General features: G+C 51.3%; 2 protein-coding genes across 9 annotated transcripts in view; one reads left to right on the top strand and one right to left on the bottom strand.

The window, feature by feature from the left end:
• The window catches only part of CAMKK2 (calcium/calmodulin dependent protein kinase kinase 2), a 61,132-nt gene extending 57,036 nt beyond the window's left edge, over positions 1-4,096 (top strand). For 6 of the 7 annotated variants that reach the window (XM_050748005.1, XM_050748002.1, XM_050748007.1 and 3 more), the window contains one exon: positions 921-4,096. In XM_050748005.1, coding sequence (XP_050603962.1) covers positions 921-993 — 73 coding nt within the window. In that variant the 3' untranslated portion in view covers positions 994-4,096. The remainder of the gene's footprint in view (positions 1-920) is intronic. The other variant, XR_007717646.1, reaches the window with a different exon arrangement.
• Positions 4,097-7,692: 3,596 nt separating this feature from the next.
• The window catches only part of P2RX4 (purinergic receptor P2X 4), a 341,582-nt gene continuing 334,115 nt past the window's right edge, over positions 7,693-15,159 (bottom strand). For both annotated transcript variants that reach the window (XM_050748077.1, XM_050748076.1), the window contains 7 exons: positions 13,212-13,292; positions 12,954-13,095; positions 12,721-12,857; positions 9,277-9,370; positions 9,108-9,173; positions 8,703-8,798; positions 7,693-8,276 (listed from right to left, as the gene is read on the bottom strand). In XM_050748077.1, the coding sequence (XP_050604034.1) occupies positions 8,250-8,276; positions 8,703-8,798; positions 9,108-9,173; positions 9,277-9,370; positions 12,721-12,857; positions 12,954-13,095; positions 13,212-13,292 (643 nt within the window). In that variant the 3' untranslated portion in view covers positions 7,693-8,249. The remainder of the gene's footprint in view (positions 8,277-8,702; positions 8,799-9,107; positions 9,174-9,276; positions 9,371-12,720; positions 12,858-12,953; positions 13,096-13,211; positions 13,293-15,159) is intronic.

Genomic DNA, 15,159 nt, shown 5'->3' with positions numbered 1-15,159 from the left:
GGCCTGACCTCTCCCCGGGGACCTTACCCGCATTCTCCATCAGAAACATAGCAAGCCAGACATCACGCTTTCTCTTCCCTTGTGTAAGGACAGTCTCCCTCCTGGACAGGAGACACGGACTGCTGTTGGGGAGGGACAGACAGTAACCCATGGCATGCCCAGTGGCCTCCCTAAGAACGGGGGAGCTTGTGTGATGGCGGTGAGGGGATGGGCCCCTCCTTGGGGATTCCCATTGCATCTGTCACACCATCCATGCTGTCACATTGGTGGCTCCAGCCTGGGCTCTTCAGGGACACAAGGGCTCTTCTTCTCCCACTTCCAAGAAGGAAGGGGCCTCCTCTTCTGTCTGAGGTGCTCCTACCTCAGGGCTGGCTGCAGGAAGGCTGAGGCGGGAGGATCCCTGGAGCAGTTGTCAGCAGCCCTTTCTTGAGGGCCAGCTGTGTGCCAGGCCAGGCAGGGGAGGCTCTGATCACCCCCCACACAAGGAACTCAACATCTGGTGACTGAGGACAAGCGTCACAGTCCCTTCCCTGTAAGAGCTCATAGCCTAAGTGGGGGGTCGAAGTACCTAAAACCTGGTATGACAGGCGCCATAGGGTGGGGGGTGCCTTCTATGTGGGATTTGTGCAATGATTTTTGGTGTTACATAGTTTTGGAACAGTTGTACAGTTCCTTGCTATTTTTGGCAAATGATGCTGGTCTTTCATTTACAGAGGAGTTGGGTGCAAAGTCTCCTTTGAAAAATTTATGTGAGCAAGGAAAAGGGGAGAGGATCTCAAAGACTGAGTTACCTAGATCACGTTCCAGGGGGTGCGCGACGGCCCACTTGGGCAGGGGGCCCAGATATGGGAGCAGCTGGCTCAGGGCCTCGCTGCCATTTCTCGGAGTCTCTTAATGTTGGTTTTCTGTTCGGTGAGCAGGAAGCAAGGCAGCGAAGACAACCTCCAGGGCACCGACCCGCCCCCCGTGGGGGAGGAGGAAGTGCTCTTGTGAGAGGCAGTCCCTGCGTGGAAAGATGCCGGGCCCCCGCCCCCGGCTCCCCCGCACGCATGCATCCACCGCGGCAGGAGGAGGCGATGGAGCCCGAGTAGCTGCCTGGATCGCTCGACCTCGCATGCGCGCCGCATCGCCTCTTGGGGGCTGCTGCACCGCGTTTCCATAGCAGCATGTCCTACGGAAACCCAGCACGTGTGTAGAGCCTCGATCGTCATCTCTGGTTATCTGTTTTTTCCTTTGTTGTTTTAAAGGGGCCAAAAAAAAAAAAAAAAAAAAAAAAAGGACTTGACTCCATGACGTCGACCTTGGCCGCTGGCTGGCTGAACAGGCGGGTGTGAGGAGTTGCAGACCCAAACCCATGTGCATTTTGGGACAATTGCTTTTTAAAACGTTTTTATGCCAAAAATCCTTCATTGTGATTTTCAGAACCGTGTCAGATATACCAAGTGACTGTGTGTGGGGTTTGACAACTGTGGAAAGGTGAGCAGGAAACTCCGGTGGTCTCAGGCCATGGAGGTGTTTGCTGCATCTGATAGGGAGTAGGGGGCTAGATGTGGCTCCTTGTACAAACCCCAAACCATGGCACCTTCCAGAGCCATGGTCTCAAGGAGTCAGAGCAGGGCTGGCCCTCAGTAGCTGCAGGGAGCTTTGATGCAACTTATTTGTAAGAAGGATTTTTAAATTTTTTAATGGGTAGAATTGTCAGGAAGGCGGAAAGTGCTTGAAATTTAATAAGTGCTTCTGGAAGGGGATTTTCCAAGCCTGGAAGGGTATTCAGCAGCTGTGGTGGGAAAAAGTTTCTCCTGAAAGACTGAACGTGTTTCTTCATGACAGCTGCTCAAAGTAGGTTTCTGAGATAGTTGACCGAGCTCTGGTAAATCTCTTTGTCCAATTACAAAAACTTCAGGGTGAAATCCTATGCTTCCATGTACATTACATGGCTTAAGATTAAACAAAAAAACATTTTCAAGTCTCTAACTAGACTGAACTCTAAAGCACAGTAGTTCAGAAATTATTTAGAGCTTCCAGGATATATTTCACGGCTTCAGACATGTGATCAGTTAGAGCCGATGAAACCTATGCCCGCCTGTATATATTAGCAGCTTAGCTAGTTCATAACCTGTGTATTCTAAAGACTGCTAAGGTTTTGTTTTCATTTTAAATCCTAGCTGATTGTTGTGGTCAATGAAATATCCAGTTTCTGGAGGGCCAGTTGGGAAATGCTTTCACTGGACCGAAAGACAAATGGTTCATCCTGAGGATCTGAGCTTCCCTAGACTCCACACAATAACCTTGGGACACCCTTTTAGAGAAGATTGTTGAAACCCACAGCACCGCTCGGGCTATGAGGAAACCAGGGCTTGGCACAGGAAGTTCCCCTTTGTAGCTAACAGTCCAGCAAGAAAGGGTTCATCTTTTTGACTTCCAATTAATATTGGGAAGTTTGGTTGAGGTTCAAGTGTGACTCCTTTCAGAGTCACAGGTAGGGGAGTGTGAAGTTGACGGGGAGGAAAGCTGGAAGGACTCAGGGAGATTTCCAGCTCTGCTTTCCAGGGCTTGGCAGAATCTGGACTGGGGAAAGACGGCACCGGGAAACTCTGCTTCCCCGTCGTTTACATCTGATCAGCTCTGGTGTGAGGATTTCTCAGACAAGGGCAAGACCGTGTGCCCCTGCCCAGCCCATTCATGGAGCCCTGGGCCTTCTTGGCTTCCATAGATCCTAAGCTCTTGACTATAGTTTAGCCAGACTTGTTTTGCTATCTTATAAGCAGTTCAGAATTAGGGAATGCTGGTTTTGAAAAGCAAAGGACAGGTAGTCTAGAGAGGGCCATCTGGCCTGCTTGCTGGGTCTTTGTAACCCAGCACTTCCTCTTGCCCTCCTGACTTTACGTTTATGGGGAGAGGACTCAATAGCTCCACCCCTTCTGCCACCAGAAGGGGCTTGGTTAGTTTGCAATAAGCACCTTGCAGAGGTTAAAGCCAGCTGGTCCCTAGTCTTAGGCCCAGCCTGCTTGTGTGGGCTCTGGCCTGGCCTGGTGGCTGGCCCAGGGGGCGGCAGTGCTCAGAGCTTCTGCAGGGCTTCTCTTGTTTACACAGCTGCATCAGACAATGCCATTTCTCCCCACCATGGAACCTTCCATCTAAGATTTCTTCCAGGGAATGCCAGCAATCAGGCAGCACCCAGCTGTGGGGGCAGTGGGGTGGGGGAGGCCCACATTGATGACTTTTTTTTTTTAACGAAGAAACACCAAAGCAAGCTGTGGAAAGGACCCACCCCACATGAAAAGGATAGGCCAAGATAGCTGTAAACACAAAGCATTTGAGCTGCCACTCTCTTGGAGCACATTGATTTTTCAAAAGCCAGCTCTGTCAGGAAAGGAGGTGCTGTTATGAGCAGCTCTTCCAGGGGGGCAAAGAGGATGCCCATAATTTCTTCCATTGCTGGCTCATCTGTGGGACCAATCTGGTGTAAGCAACCTGTGGCCTGCACCTGTGGCCTCGAAGGAAGCACAAACCCTCCATCCACTTCCCATTTCCTCTACCCTTTTCCACCTCCCCTTTCCATCCCACCAGCTGCCAGTGGCTCCCAGAAAGCCTTATTGAGCCCCTTGTTGACACTTAGGGCTGCAGAGGCCTCTCCCCACTGGCTTGGCCTTTCCTGAGAGGCAGGGCTCCCATCCTCAGAGCCTTTCTGGAACAAGGAGAATGCCTGTGCAGGTGGACACAGGCCTGGCCTGTCGCTGTCACTTGTCTTCCAGCAGGGAGCTTCACGTTGCCGAGTGGAAGAACCATGACCTCCACTTGCTTCCAAGGTGCTAGGGAAGTTTCAGGGTACGCTGGTTCCCCTCTCCAGCTGGAGGCCGAGTTTCTGGGGACTGCAGACTTTTCTACTCTGTGATCAATTCAACGCCCGATTCTTCTGTTTCATTCCTGACCCTTTCTACTATGCATTTTCCTTTTATCAGGTGTATAAAGTTAAATACTGTGTATTTATCACTAAAAAGTACATGAACTTAAGAGAAAAATAAGCCTTTCGTGTTTTTCCACAGATGTTTAAGCTTCTCTGTAAAGTTGAAATAAACAGACAGCAAAATGGTGCAAAGCCTGGGCCTCTTTGGGAGGTTTGGATTGGTGGTTGTTTATTTAGGCCATCTGCCCTGATGTCTGTATTCCTTCCTCAGGCTGACAGTGAGGTCAGACGCCCAAGTCAAGGCTAATGTATTCAGCAGATCTCTAATTTAGAGCGTGTCCTAGGACCTCGCTACTCAGTGTGGTTCCCAGACCAGCAGCGCCAGTGTCACCTGCGAGTGGGCTAGAAACGCAGGTGCCAGCTGGGCACGGTGGTTCACGCCTGCAATCCCAGCACTTTGGGAGGCCAAGGTGGAAGGATTGCTTGAGTCCAGGAGTTCGAGACCAGCCTGGACAACATGGCAAGACCCCATCTCTCTAAAAAAAAAAAAAAAATTACAAAATTAATCGAGTGTGGTGGTGCATGCCTGTGGTCCCACAGCTACTCGGGAGGCTGAGGTGAGGGCATTGTGTGAGCCCTAGAGATCAAGGCTTCAGTGAGCTGTGATCATGCCACTGCACACCAGACTGGGCAACAGGGCGAGACCCTGTCTCAAAAATTAAAAGAAAAAAAGAAACGTAGATGCCCAGGCTTGGCTTAAACCTGCTCCCCAGGTGACTCATCTGCATGCTGAAGTTTTAGCAGCACTGCTCTCGCAGGCAGGTAATCGCAAGATTCTGGTGGAGGCCAGACAGGTGTGCAGCCCCGGAGCAGTCTCAGTCACACTGAACTATGGCCTGGTATGCCACGTGATACTTTACCCCCTGAGGTAGGGATTAACCCTGTTTTATGGATCATCATCTGTGAGGTGAGGCTCCAAAAGTTCAGTCAGTTGTCCAAGGGTTAGAATTTGCCAGCAAAACCCTTCTGGTTTTCTTTTTTTCTTTTTTGAGACAGGGTCTCGTTCTGTCACCCAGGTTGGAGTGCAGTGGCAGTCTCGGCTCACTGTAACCTCCACCTCTCAGGCTTACGTGATCCATCCACCTCAGGTTCCAAAGTAGCTGGGACCACAGGGGCCCACCACCACACCCGCCCCCGCACCCAGGTAATTCTTAAATTTTTTATAGAGACAGAATCTCACTATATTGCCCAGGCCTGGTCTCAAACTCCTGGACTCAAGCCATCCTCCCACCTCAGCCTCCCAAGTAGCTGGGACTACAGGTGTGCACCACCATGCCTGGCTAATTTTTAAATTATTTGTAGGGATGAGGTCTCGCTATATGTTGCCCAGGCTGGTCGGTCTCAAACTCTTGGCCCAAGTAATCCTCCTGCCTCAGCCCCCCGAAGTGCTGGGATGACGGGCGCACATCACCACACCCAGCCCCCTGCTGGTGTTCATGGCATCTGGAAACACCCCCATCCCGCACCCCAACGCTGGCTTTCACTCTTCTATTTTAGAAAAGAGGAGGCTAAGCAACATCTCCTCCACTTCGGAAGACAGCCAGTGACCATCACTCCTTAACGAGCAAGGTCATAGATGCACCCATTGCCTTCAGTCTGTTTTGTGCTGCTGTTACAGAGGACCTAAGACTGGGTAATTTATAAAGAATAAAAATTGATTTCTCATACTTCTGGAGGCCAGGAAGCTCAAGATCAAGGTGCTGGCAGGTTTGGTATCTGGTGAGGGCTGCTGTCTGCTTCCAAGAGGGTGCCCTGGTGCTGCATCCTTTGGAGGGAGGAAGAGTGGTCCTCGCATGGCAGACACTGGCAGGGCAGACGGCATGATCTCCCTCTCTAGCCCTTGTACAGGGTACCGACCCCATTCATGAAGGCAGCACAGTCCTGATCAGTCACCTCCCCAAGGCTTCACCTCCCAATAAGGTTGCATTGGGGATTAAGTTTCCAACATGTGAATTTCAGTAGACACATTCAGCCCGTATCAGCAGTCCTAAGCATTCCAGCTTCATTTGACCCATATGCCCAGGCAAGCACTGTTTATTTTTTCAGACAGGGTCTCACTCTGGTGCCCAGGCTGGAGTACAGTGGCACCATCATAGCTCACTGCAGCCTCAACCTCTGGGCTCAAGTGATCCTCCGGCCTCAGCCACCCAAGTAGCTGGAACTACAGATACACACCACCACACCCGGCTAATTTAACTTTTTGTAGAGACAGGGTCTCACCACGTTGACCGGGCTGGTCTTGAATGCCTATACTTAAGTGGATACCTTGGCCTCCCAAAGTCCTGGGATTACAGGCAACAAGCATTTTTTTTTTTTTTTTTTTTTAAGGCAGCATGAACCAGAGCTTCAATAAAGGGAGTTGGTAAACTTTTTTTTTTTTTTTTTTTCCAAAAGCAAGAAAAGCCCAGGTTAGCCATTTATCCAGCAGACGCAAAGTATTTCTAAAATAATGGTTTCCCTCAGTACTTGGAAGTGAATGGCAGAGGCGAAGGGCAAACTGCTTCCTCTAGGGAGATTCTGAATACCTGAAGCAGAATTCAGCTGGTGTGTGGCTGGGCTCGGTGGCTCACGCCTGTAATCCCAGCACTTTCAGAGGCTGAGGCAGTGGATCATGAGGTCAGGAGTTCGAGACCAGCCTGGCCAATGTGGTGAACCTTTTGTCTCTACTAAAAATACAAAAATTAGCCGTGTGTGGTGGCAGATGCTTGTCATCCCAGCTACTTGGGAGGCTGAGGCAGGAAAATTGCTTGAACCCAGGAGGCGAAGGTTGCAGTGAGCCGAGATTGTGCCACTGCACTCCAGCCTGGGCAATAGGGCAAGACTCTGTCTCAAAAACAAAAAAGCACAAAAAAAAATTTAGTTGGTATGTAGTCACAGCTGGAAATAGCTTCATGAACATCTCGAACCTGAGCGGAGCTAGGTATGCGTGCTGCTGCTTTTGGCTGGAGACTTTCGGGAAGCAAACGGGGAGGGGAGAGGAAGCCACTTCCATGTTACCAGAAATTGTTGCCCACAGCATAGAATTGTAATATTATGTCAAAAGGAAGCACAGGTAAGATGTCACTATAGAAAAAGTGTCCTGTGAACTGTATAGGAAGACAAGCTAATGACGGAAATTATTAGGCTTTAAAAAGTAGGCAGCTGGGTACGGTGGCTCATGCCTGTAATCCCAGCACTGTGGGAGGCTGAGGTAGGAGGATCACTTAAGCCCAACAGATGGAGGCTGCAGTGAGCAGTGATCACGCCACTGCACTCCAGCCTGGGTAATAAAAATAAATAGGCCAGGCGTGGTGGCGCACACCTGTAATCCAAGCACTTTGAGAGGCTAAGGGAGGCGGATCGTTTGAGGTCAGGAGTTCGAGACCAGCCTTGTGGCCAACATGATGAAACCCTGTCTCTACTAAAAATACAAAAATTAGCTGGTCATGGTGGCATGTGCCTGTAATCACAGCTACTCAGGAGGCTGAGGCAGGAGAATCGCTTGAACCCGGGAGGTGGAGGTTGTAGTGTGCAGAGATTGTGCCACTGCACTCCAGCCTGGGTGGCAGAGTGAGACTCTGCCTCAAAAATAAATAAAGAAGTAGGGGAAAATGTGCATAAGCGCCAGAAATAGACTATCCCATGGACCTTTTCTGAGCACAGTGAGCCGGACAAGTGGATTTACTGGTTGTTGTAAAGGGTAGGAAGGAAAGTTCTAGCACATGCTACGAGACAACAGACAGGGATTAAGAAAATCACGTTTTAATGTCTGGTCCTCAATCACTTCAGCACAGCGCTTCTCTGAAGAGAAATGCCAGCTCTGCCTCATGGCTGCAGGGAATGGTTGGGGGAAGCCTGCAGCCCAGGCCTGCTACAAGTCTAGTGACTGCAACCAGGCGGCCTCCCCTGCCACATAAAGTGCTCCAACAGAGCCGCCGTGCCTCAGAGGACTGGGCCTGTCCAGGAGAGAGCTGGAGACAGGAGGCTTCTGAGCAAAGCCAGCTCCAGCCCTGAAAGTCACAGCAGTGCCACTTCCTCGGGCCAGCGCTCCCCCTCACAACCCCAGGTTGCAGGAATAACAGAGTTGACCCAGCCAAGAACAGATTGGTGACCTCCTGGGCCGAGTGGTCAAACAGATCCTACACACAACACACAGGAGCTGCTGGGGAACCCTGAGTACTTGTGGAGTGGAGACTCAATCAGGTTCCAGAACTTTCTCTGGGGTGATGTGGTGGCCATTTCTCCCTCCTCCTCCTCTCTGTTCTTCGATGGGGCCGTGGAGAGCCCAGGTGTGGGGTAGGCCTCATGGGTCCAGCTCACTAGCAAGACCCTGCAAAGAAGGACACAAGCAGATCAAGGTGCCCCTGGGACCCCTTGTGGCAGGCGGGAGGGCGGTGTGCTCCAGGGACTTCACTGTCAGGGGTTCTCAAGTTGGTCCCAGGCCTGGAACCCAACCTTTCCTGTTCCACAAGGTGAACTGAAGTAGTGTGTGCACACAGGCGTTCTCAGAGCATGCATTATCATAACCAACTTGAGATATCGCTCATTGAAACGAGGCTGGGTTTAAAGAGTCAATCAAGTACGGGCCTACTGATGGAGCAGCTGCTGAGTGGCGGGACAGCCGAGTTAACAGGGGGACACTGCGCCACACTGGCGCCAGCCTCTGCAGAATGGCCTCCCAGACGGGCCCACGCCCAGGGCTCCCGCACCTGGGAGATAAGAGGCCTGCACCTGCTGGGGGCCAGGAGGGGCGTACCTGCTCATAATCTTCCACATATTTGTATTTCTTCTCCCGATAGTAGAGTCTTTTCTTCATGCAGTAGAGGACTATGATGTCACACAGCACGGTCGCCTGAATTTAGCACAGGGTAAGAGTGAGCCAGGATTGCAGCCCCTCTTATTCTTTGCGTGCCCCTTCCTGAGAAGCCTGGAATCTTTACCGGAATGGAAAGGCACCCCCATCTCTTGGGAGAAGGCTGGGACCCAAGGGGTGTGGTCTTGGCGAAGGGAAGGTGGGAGGAGGGCTGGGGGCCAAGGGAAAGAAGGCCAGAGGGTCAAGTCTAGAAACACATCTGAGGTCTCAGGCCCAGGGCCAGGACCAGGAGCCCAGCCCAAGGTCTCACCTCACCGTGAGGGTGAAGGCAGGGCCTAGCCCACTCACCATGCCCAGCAGTGCCAGGCCAGAGCCGATGTTGATCATGGTGGGGATGATGTCAAATTTCCCTGCCTGCCAAGACAGAGAAAAAGAAAAAAAGTGTTTCTGCAGGGGCAGGGAGAGGCCCCTTGTCCCTGCAGGGAGTGACGGAGGGGAGCCAGTGGTGGCGAGCTACCTTCCCAAACACGATGATGTCGAAGCGGATGCCGTAGGCCTTGATGAGCGTGCGCTGCTCCTTGCCAGCCGGGTCTCTGTAGTACTTGGCAAACCTGAGGAGAAGGAGGATGGATCGGGGGAGATGGCTGGGGCAGGACCTTGGGCCCTGGGAGAGGATGTTAGAGTGGAGCTGGCATGGGCGAATGGTCCACTCTGCTGGCTGAACAGATGCTGGAGCGGCTTGGGGCCTCTCCTGGCTGAGGCGGGCTGTGCAAGCAGGAAGACGCGGGACCCATGAGGTGGAGGGACACAGGGAGACCTCGTTCTCCAGCACCACCATCCCCTCCTGAACGTGAACAGTTTGCTCTCAACATCCCACTTGGTACATCCCACCTGCCTCCCTCAAGGGACCCTGGCCTCCAACATCTAACAGTAAGAATGTGACCAGCCAGCATTGCAGGAGGGGACTAAGCCAGCCCCAAACACAGCATCAGTGCAGGGCCTTTTTTTTTTTTTTTTGAGATAGACTCTCCCTCTGTTGCCAGGCTGGAGTGTAGGGGCACCAATCTTAGCTCACTGCAACCTCCACCTCCCGGGTTCAAGCAATTCTCTTGCCTCAGCCTCCCAAGTGCTGGGACTACAGGTGCCCGCCACCACGCCCAGCTAATTTTTGGATTGTTTAATAGAGACGGGGTTTCACCAGATTGGCCTGGATGATCTCAATCTCTTGACCCAGGGCTTTCTTTTTTATTTTTTTCAAAGAAACATTGATTCTGTGCACACAGTCTTCAAGAAGAACAACAACAACAAGAACCACTGATTTGTCACACAGATAAAGAGATGAACAAAACGTTGTCTGTCAACACAACAGAATATTTGGCCATAAAAAGAGACGAGGTACTGACACAGGCTACAACATGTATGAAGCTTGAAAACATCAGGCTAAGGGGAAGGAGCCAGACACGAAAGGCCACATATTGATTCTATTTATATGAAATGCCCAGAAGAGGCACATCTGTAGAGACAGAAAGTAGACCACTGTTGCCAGGGGCAGGGGAATGACAGAAGGGTGCAGGGTTTCTTTTTGAGATGATGGAAATGTTCTAAAATGGACTGTGGTGAAGGTTGCACTTATCTGTGAATATAGTGAAAACGATGAATTCTGCACTTCAAATGGGTGAATGTTATGGCATGTGAATTGCATCTCAATAAGACCATTTAAAAATATATGGCCAGGCGTGGTGGCTCACACCTGTAATTCTGGCACTTTGGGAGGCTGAGGTGGGTGGATCACTTGAGGTGAGGAGCTCGAGACCAGCCTGGTCAACATGGAGAAACCCCGTCTCTAATAAAAATACAAAAAATTAGCTGGGTGTGGTGGCGGGTGCCTGTAATCCTAGGTACTCAGAAGGCTGAGGCAGGAGAATCGCTTGAACCCGGGAGGTAAAGGTTGCAGTGAGCTGAGATCATGCCACTGCACTCCAACCTGGGGGACAGAGCAAGTCACTCCCTTAAAAAAAAAGAGAGAGAGCGAGTGAGAGAGTGAGAGTGCGCACACGCGTGAGCAGGGGATGGATGGTTGGTGAAGAACCATCAAGACATACCATCTGCTACCCCATGTTCTCCAGGGATCCACCAGGAGCCTCGGCCCACATCCTCGGTCCATGCTTTATCTGGCCCACAACTTCCATGCCATGGGCCAGGCCTGGGAGACAGGCAGGGCCTGGTGCTGGCCGAGGTCAGGGGATAGGCATCCTGAGGTCTTTCTGTTTTAGGGCTCTGACCTAAGCTTGAGGTTTCCACAAGAAGTATGTGACATCCAGAGATGGAATAACACAAATCTAACTGTTAGAAAAGAAAAATTCAAATACCTGCTTTACTCAGTGAGCCAGAAGTTTCAAAAGGACAGCAGATCCCACAATTACAGAGGTCTTAGGATCCCGTATGGATCGGATTCCACATGTCACCACTAGAGGGAGGCAAGTGCAGCCCAAAGCGCCACTGAACGCGCCCAGAAAGGTCCTTGCAGGGCCTCTTTTTTTTTTTTTCCCCTGAGACTGAGACTTGCTTTGTCGCAGGGGCTGGAGTGCAGTGGTGCGATCTTGGCTCACTGCAACCTCTGCCTCCCTGGCTCAAGTGATTCTCCTGCCTCAGCCTCCCAAGTAGCTGGAATTACAGGCATGTGCCATCATGCCCAGCTAATTTTTGTATTTTTTTTTTTTTTTAGTAGAGATGGGGTTTTGCCATGCTGGCTACGTTCAATATTCTAGCCCCACACAAGTGTTATCAGGGTGTTATTTAATCCATGCTTGTAAGAGGGAGGCGGCTCTGTCCAGGCTGGTCTTGAACTCCCGACCTCAGGTGATCTGCCTGCCTTGGCCTCCCAAAGTGCTAGGATTATAGGCATGAGTCACTGCGCCCAGCCTGGAGGGCCTCTTTTTTAAGGAGTGTGAAAAATGCAACAAAGGGTACGTGGAAATGTACCTGGCTACAGATTCTGCTGCCTCAAGGAAGTGGCAATAAGACCCTGTCATGAGATCATCAGCTGTAGTGGGTTGAACAGTGTGTCCCCCAAAATTCACATCTACCTGAAGCCTAGGAGTGTGACCTTATTTGGAAATAAGATCTTGGCAGACGTAATTTGTTAGATGAGGTCATACTGGAGTAGGCTGGGCCCTAAATTCAGTGACTGCTGTCCTTACAAGAAGAAAAGACACACACAGGGCAGAAGGCCTCATGATGGCAGAGGCAGAGTACTGGAGTGATGCGTCCACAAGCCAAGGAACGCCGTGGGCTACCAGAAGCTGGGAGAGACAAGTAAGGACTCTCTCCAGAGCCTTCAGAGCGAGCATGGCCCCGCTGACGCCTGGATTTTAGGTTGTGGCCTCCAGAACTGCGAGAGAATCAAGTCCTGTTGTTGCAAGCCACTGTTTGTGGGACTTGCTTACAACTACCCCAGGATACCGAGATGCCAGCATTTGCAGCAGGGAACCAAGCAAGGCCTTTCAGGGGCCTCAAACCTGTGTCCCCTGCACTCTGGAGATTCTGGCACAGGTTCAACCTTTGAGAAACCAATTCCTGGGCCAGGCCCCAGAGGCCTTTGGACTGGAGGATCATGGATCATCCCCTCCTCGAGACAGTGAATGGAAGTCATGGCTGAGGCTGGCACTGGAAAGCTCAAGCCCCCAGCCTCTCCTGGCTGCTCTAAGAACTATCTTAACACGTTTCTTGTGGCAGGAAAGGGCAAGGAGGGTTCTCGGGGGCTGGGATGGCCCCGGAGCAGGACACCACTAAGCGCATTTTCCCAGCATGGCCTTCCTGCTGCCTTGGATGGGGGACCAGCAGCCTGTCCTTGGGGTGCTGCCTGAGTGCTAGTCTTCAGCGGGCGTGGGTGCCCCCACTGGCGTGTACCCAGCCCCAGCACCCCCCACAACATGAGCGAGGGGTCCAAGCTCACGCCCACCTGAAATTGTAGCCAGGAGACACGTTGTGCTCGACATCCCGTGTATCGAGGCGGCGGAAGGAGTACCTGGGCAAGCAGAGGGAGGCGGCTCTGTCCAGGTTGCAGTCCCAGTTGACCTGGATGCCCATGATGCCTCCCTGGGGTTGAGCAGCAGAGACATGGTGAGGCTTTCCTCAGCGCCTGGCACGAGATGCCTCCAGGGCTGGGTCAGGAGAGCCAGGACCCGCACCCACCTCCACGGCCATGTCCTGGAAGCTGTGTCCTGCATTCTCCACTATTTTGCCAAGACGGAATATGGGGCAGAAGGGATCTGTTTTAGCGTCATAAATGCACGACTTGAGGTAGGTAGTGGTGATGTTGGGAAGGATATTCCTCCTAAAGTCGAGAGGAAGCAGAAAATCAGAGCAAGGAAAACCTCAGAGAAGAGAGAAGAGCCAGAAGTTTCTCCAAGAGCCTGGTGAACTCACGCAACACACGCGGCCACCACTTACTTGCTGAAATTAAATTTGGGATACCAGATGTTGTTCTTAACCAAAAGAGTGAAGTTTTCTGCAGCCTTTAAAAAAGCAGGTCTGAAAAACAATGATTACATTACTGTTAATGAAATACAAATATATACAAATACTCACACACCCATGTTATATATATATAATATTATATATATGTATTGTGTGTGTGTATATATACACACACACATATATATATATTTATTATTATTATTTTTTTGAGATGGAGTCATTCTGTCACCCAGACTTGAGTGCAATGGTGTGATCTCAGCTCACTGCAACCTCAGCCTCCTGGGTTCAGGCAATTCTCCTGCCTCAGCCTCCTGAGTAGCTGGGATTACAGGTGTGCGCCACTATGCCTGGTTGACTTTTTTTGTATTTTTAGTAGAGACAGGGTTCCACCATGTTGGTCAGGCTGGTCTCCAACTCCTGGCCTCAAGTGATCCACCTGCTTCAGCCTCCCAAAGTGTTGGGATTACAGACGTGAGCCACCGCGCCCAGTCTATAAATATTTTTGAGACAGGGCCTTGCTCTGTTGCCCAGGCTGGAGTACAGTTGCATGAACACAGCTTCTTGTAGCCTCAACTTCCCAGGCTCAAGGGAGGTCTCCCACCTCAGCCTCTCAAGTAGCTGGAACCATAGGCATGCATCACCATGCCTGGCTAATTAAAATTTCTTTTTTTTTTTTTTGTACAGATGAAGTCTTCCTACATTGCCCAGGCTGGTCTGGAACTCCTGACCTCAAGCGATACTGCCACCTCCGCCTCCCTGTACTGGACTACAGGAGTGAGCCACCATGTTCAGCCCCTATGTACTATTTTTAAAAACATATACACACATCTTACAATGTCATTTTGTCAAGAAGATGAAACACCTCTAACATTTTCTACTCCCTTCTGCGCACACACTCTTCTCTTCAAGAGAAGAGACTGAGCCGAGCCTTCCAGGTTCTTCCTCTCAAGCAAGGGCAGGCCCTCTCCCCCAAGGCAGTGAAAACCAAATTGCTAACCAGGGAGGCGATTCGTGGCCTCACTGGAAATCAGTAGGCCGGGCTTCCTGGCCTTAGGGGCTTCGGGGCCTTAGGCGTTCTCCAGGGAAAGAATGAAGGCTGGGCAGGTCCGGTTTTACAAGCCAAAGCAAAAGTAAATTTGCCTACAGGCTGGATCCTGACCTGTCTGAAAAGTGCACAAAGCACCTGCCAGCAGGTGCACCCGCCTCTTCTCAGAAGTGCCACGTCAGCTCCTGGCTGACAATACAAGTTGAATCTGTCCCCAAGGGGACTCCACTTCTTTGGTGAATTTCTCCTGGAGAATCTGGCACTGTACGGCTGACCCTTCTGTGGGGAATGGTCCCTGATCCAGGTGGGATCTTTGGAATGACAACATCAACAGTCTTCCCAGCCCTGAGACAGGAGCAAGGCCAGTGACAGGGCTGTACTCTGAGGACAGCTGAGCCTGTCACCGCTGCTGTCAGAGAAAGGCTGGGACCAAGGGGCTTCTCTCAGGTTTTTTTTTTGAGATGGAGTCTCGCTCCTGTTGCTCAGGCTGGAGAGTAATGCTGCAATCTTGGCTCACTGCAACCTCTGGGTTCAAGTGATTCTCCTGCCTCAGTCTCCCGAGTAGCTGGGGTTACAGGCGTGCGCCACCACGCCTGGCTAATTTTTTCATATTTTTAGTAGAGATGGGGTTTCACCATGTTGGCCAGGCTGGTCTCGAACTCCCAATCTCAGGTGATCCACCCACCTCGGCCTCCCAAAGTGCTGGGATTACAGGCACGCGCCACCATACCTGGCCTTCTCTCAGGTTTTCAAAGTCCCCACTCCCTCAAGAGGGATGGCTTACAACAGGGGTGTTCAAGTTTTTGTTATTTCCTGTACCATAACACCCCCCCACACCTGTGTACCTCATATGTAATACTTTAAGATCAACTCACC

This window comes from Macaca thibetana, chromosome 11 (genome assembly GCF_024542745.1).
Source record: "Macaca thibetana thibetana isolate TM-01 chromosome 11, ASM2454274v1, whole genome shotgun sequence".
Lineage (NCBI taxonomy): Eukaryota > Metazoa > Chordata > Mammalia > Primates > Cercopithecidae > Macaca > Macaca thibetana.
Note: the sequence above shows the minus strand (reverse complement) of the source record. Positions and strands in the feature narration are given on the sequence as shown.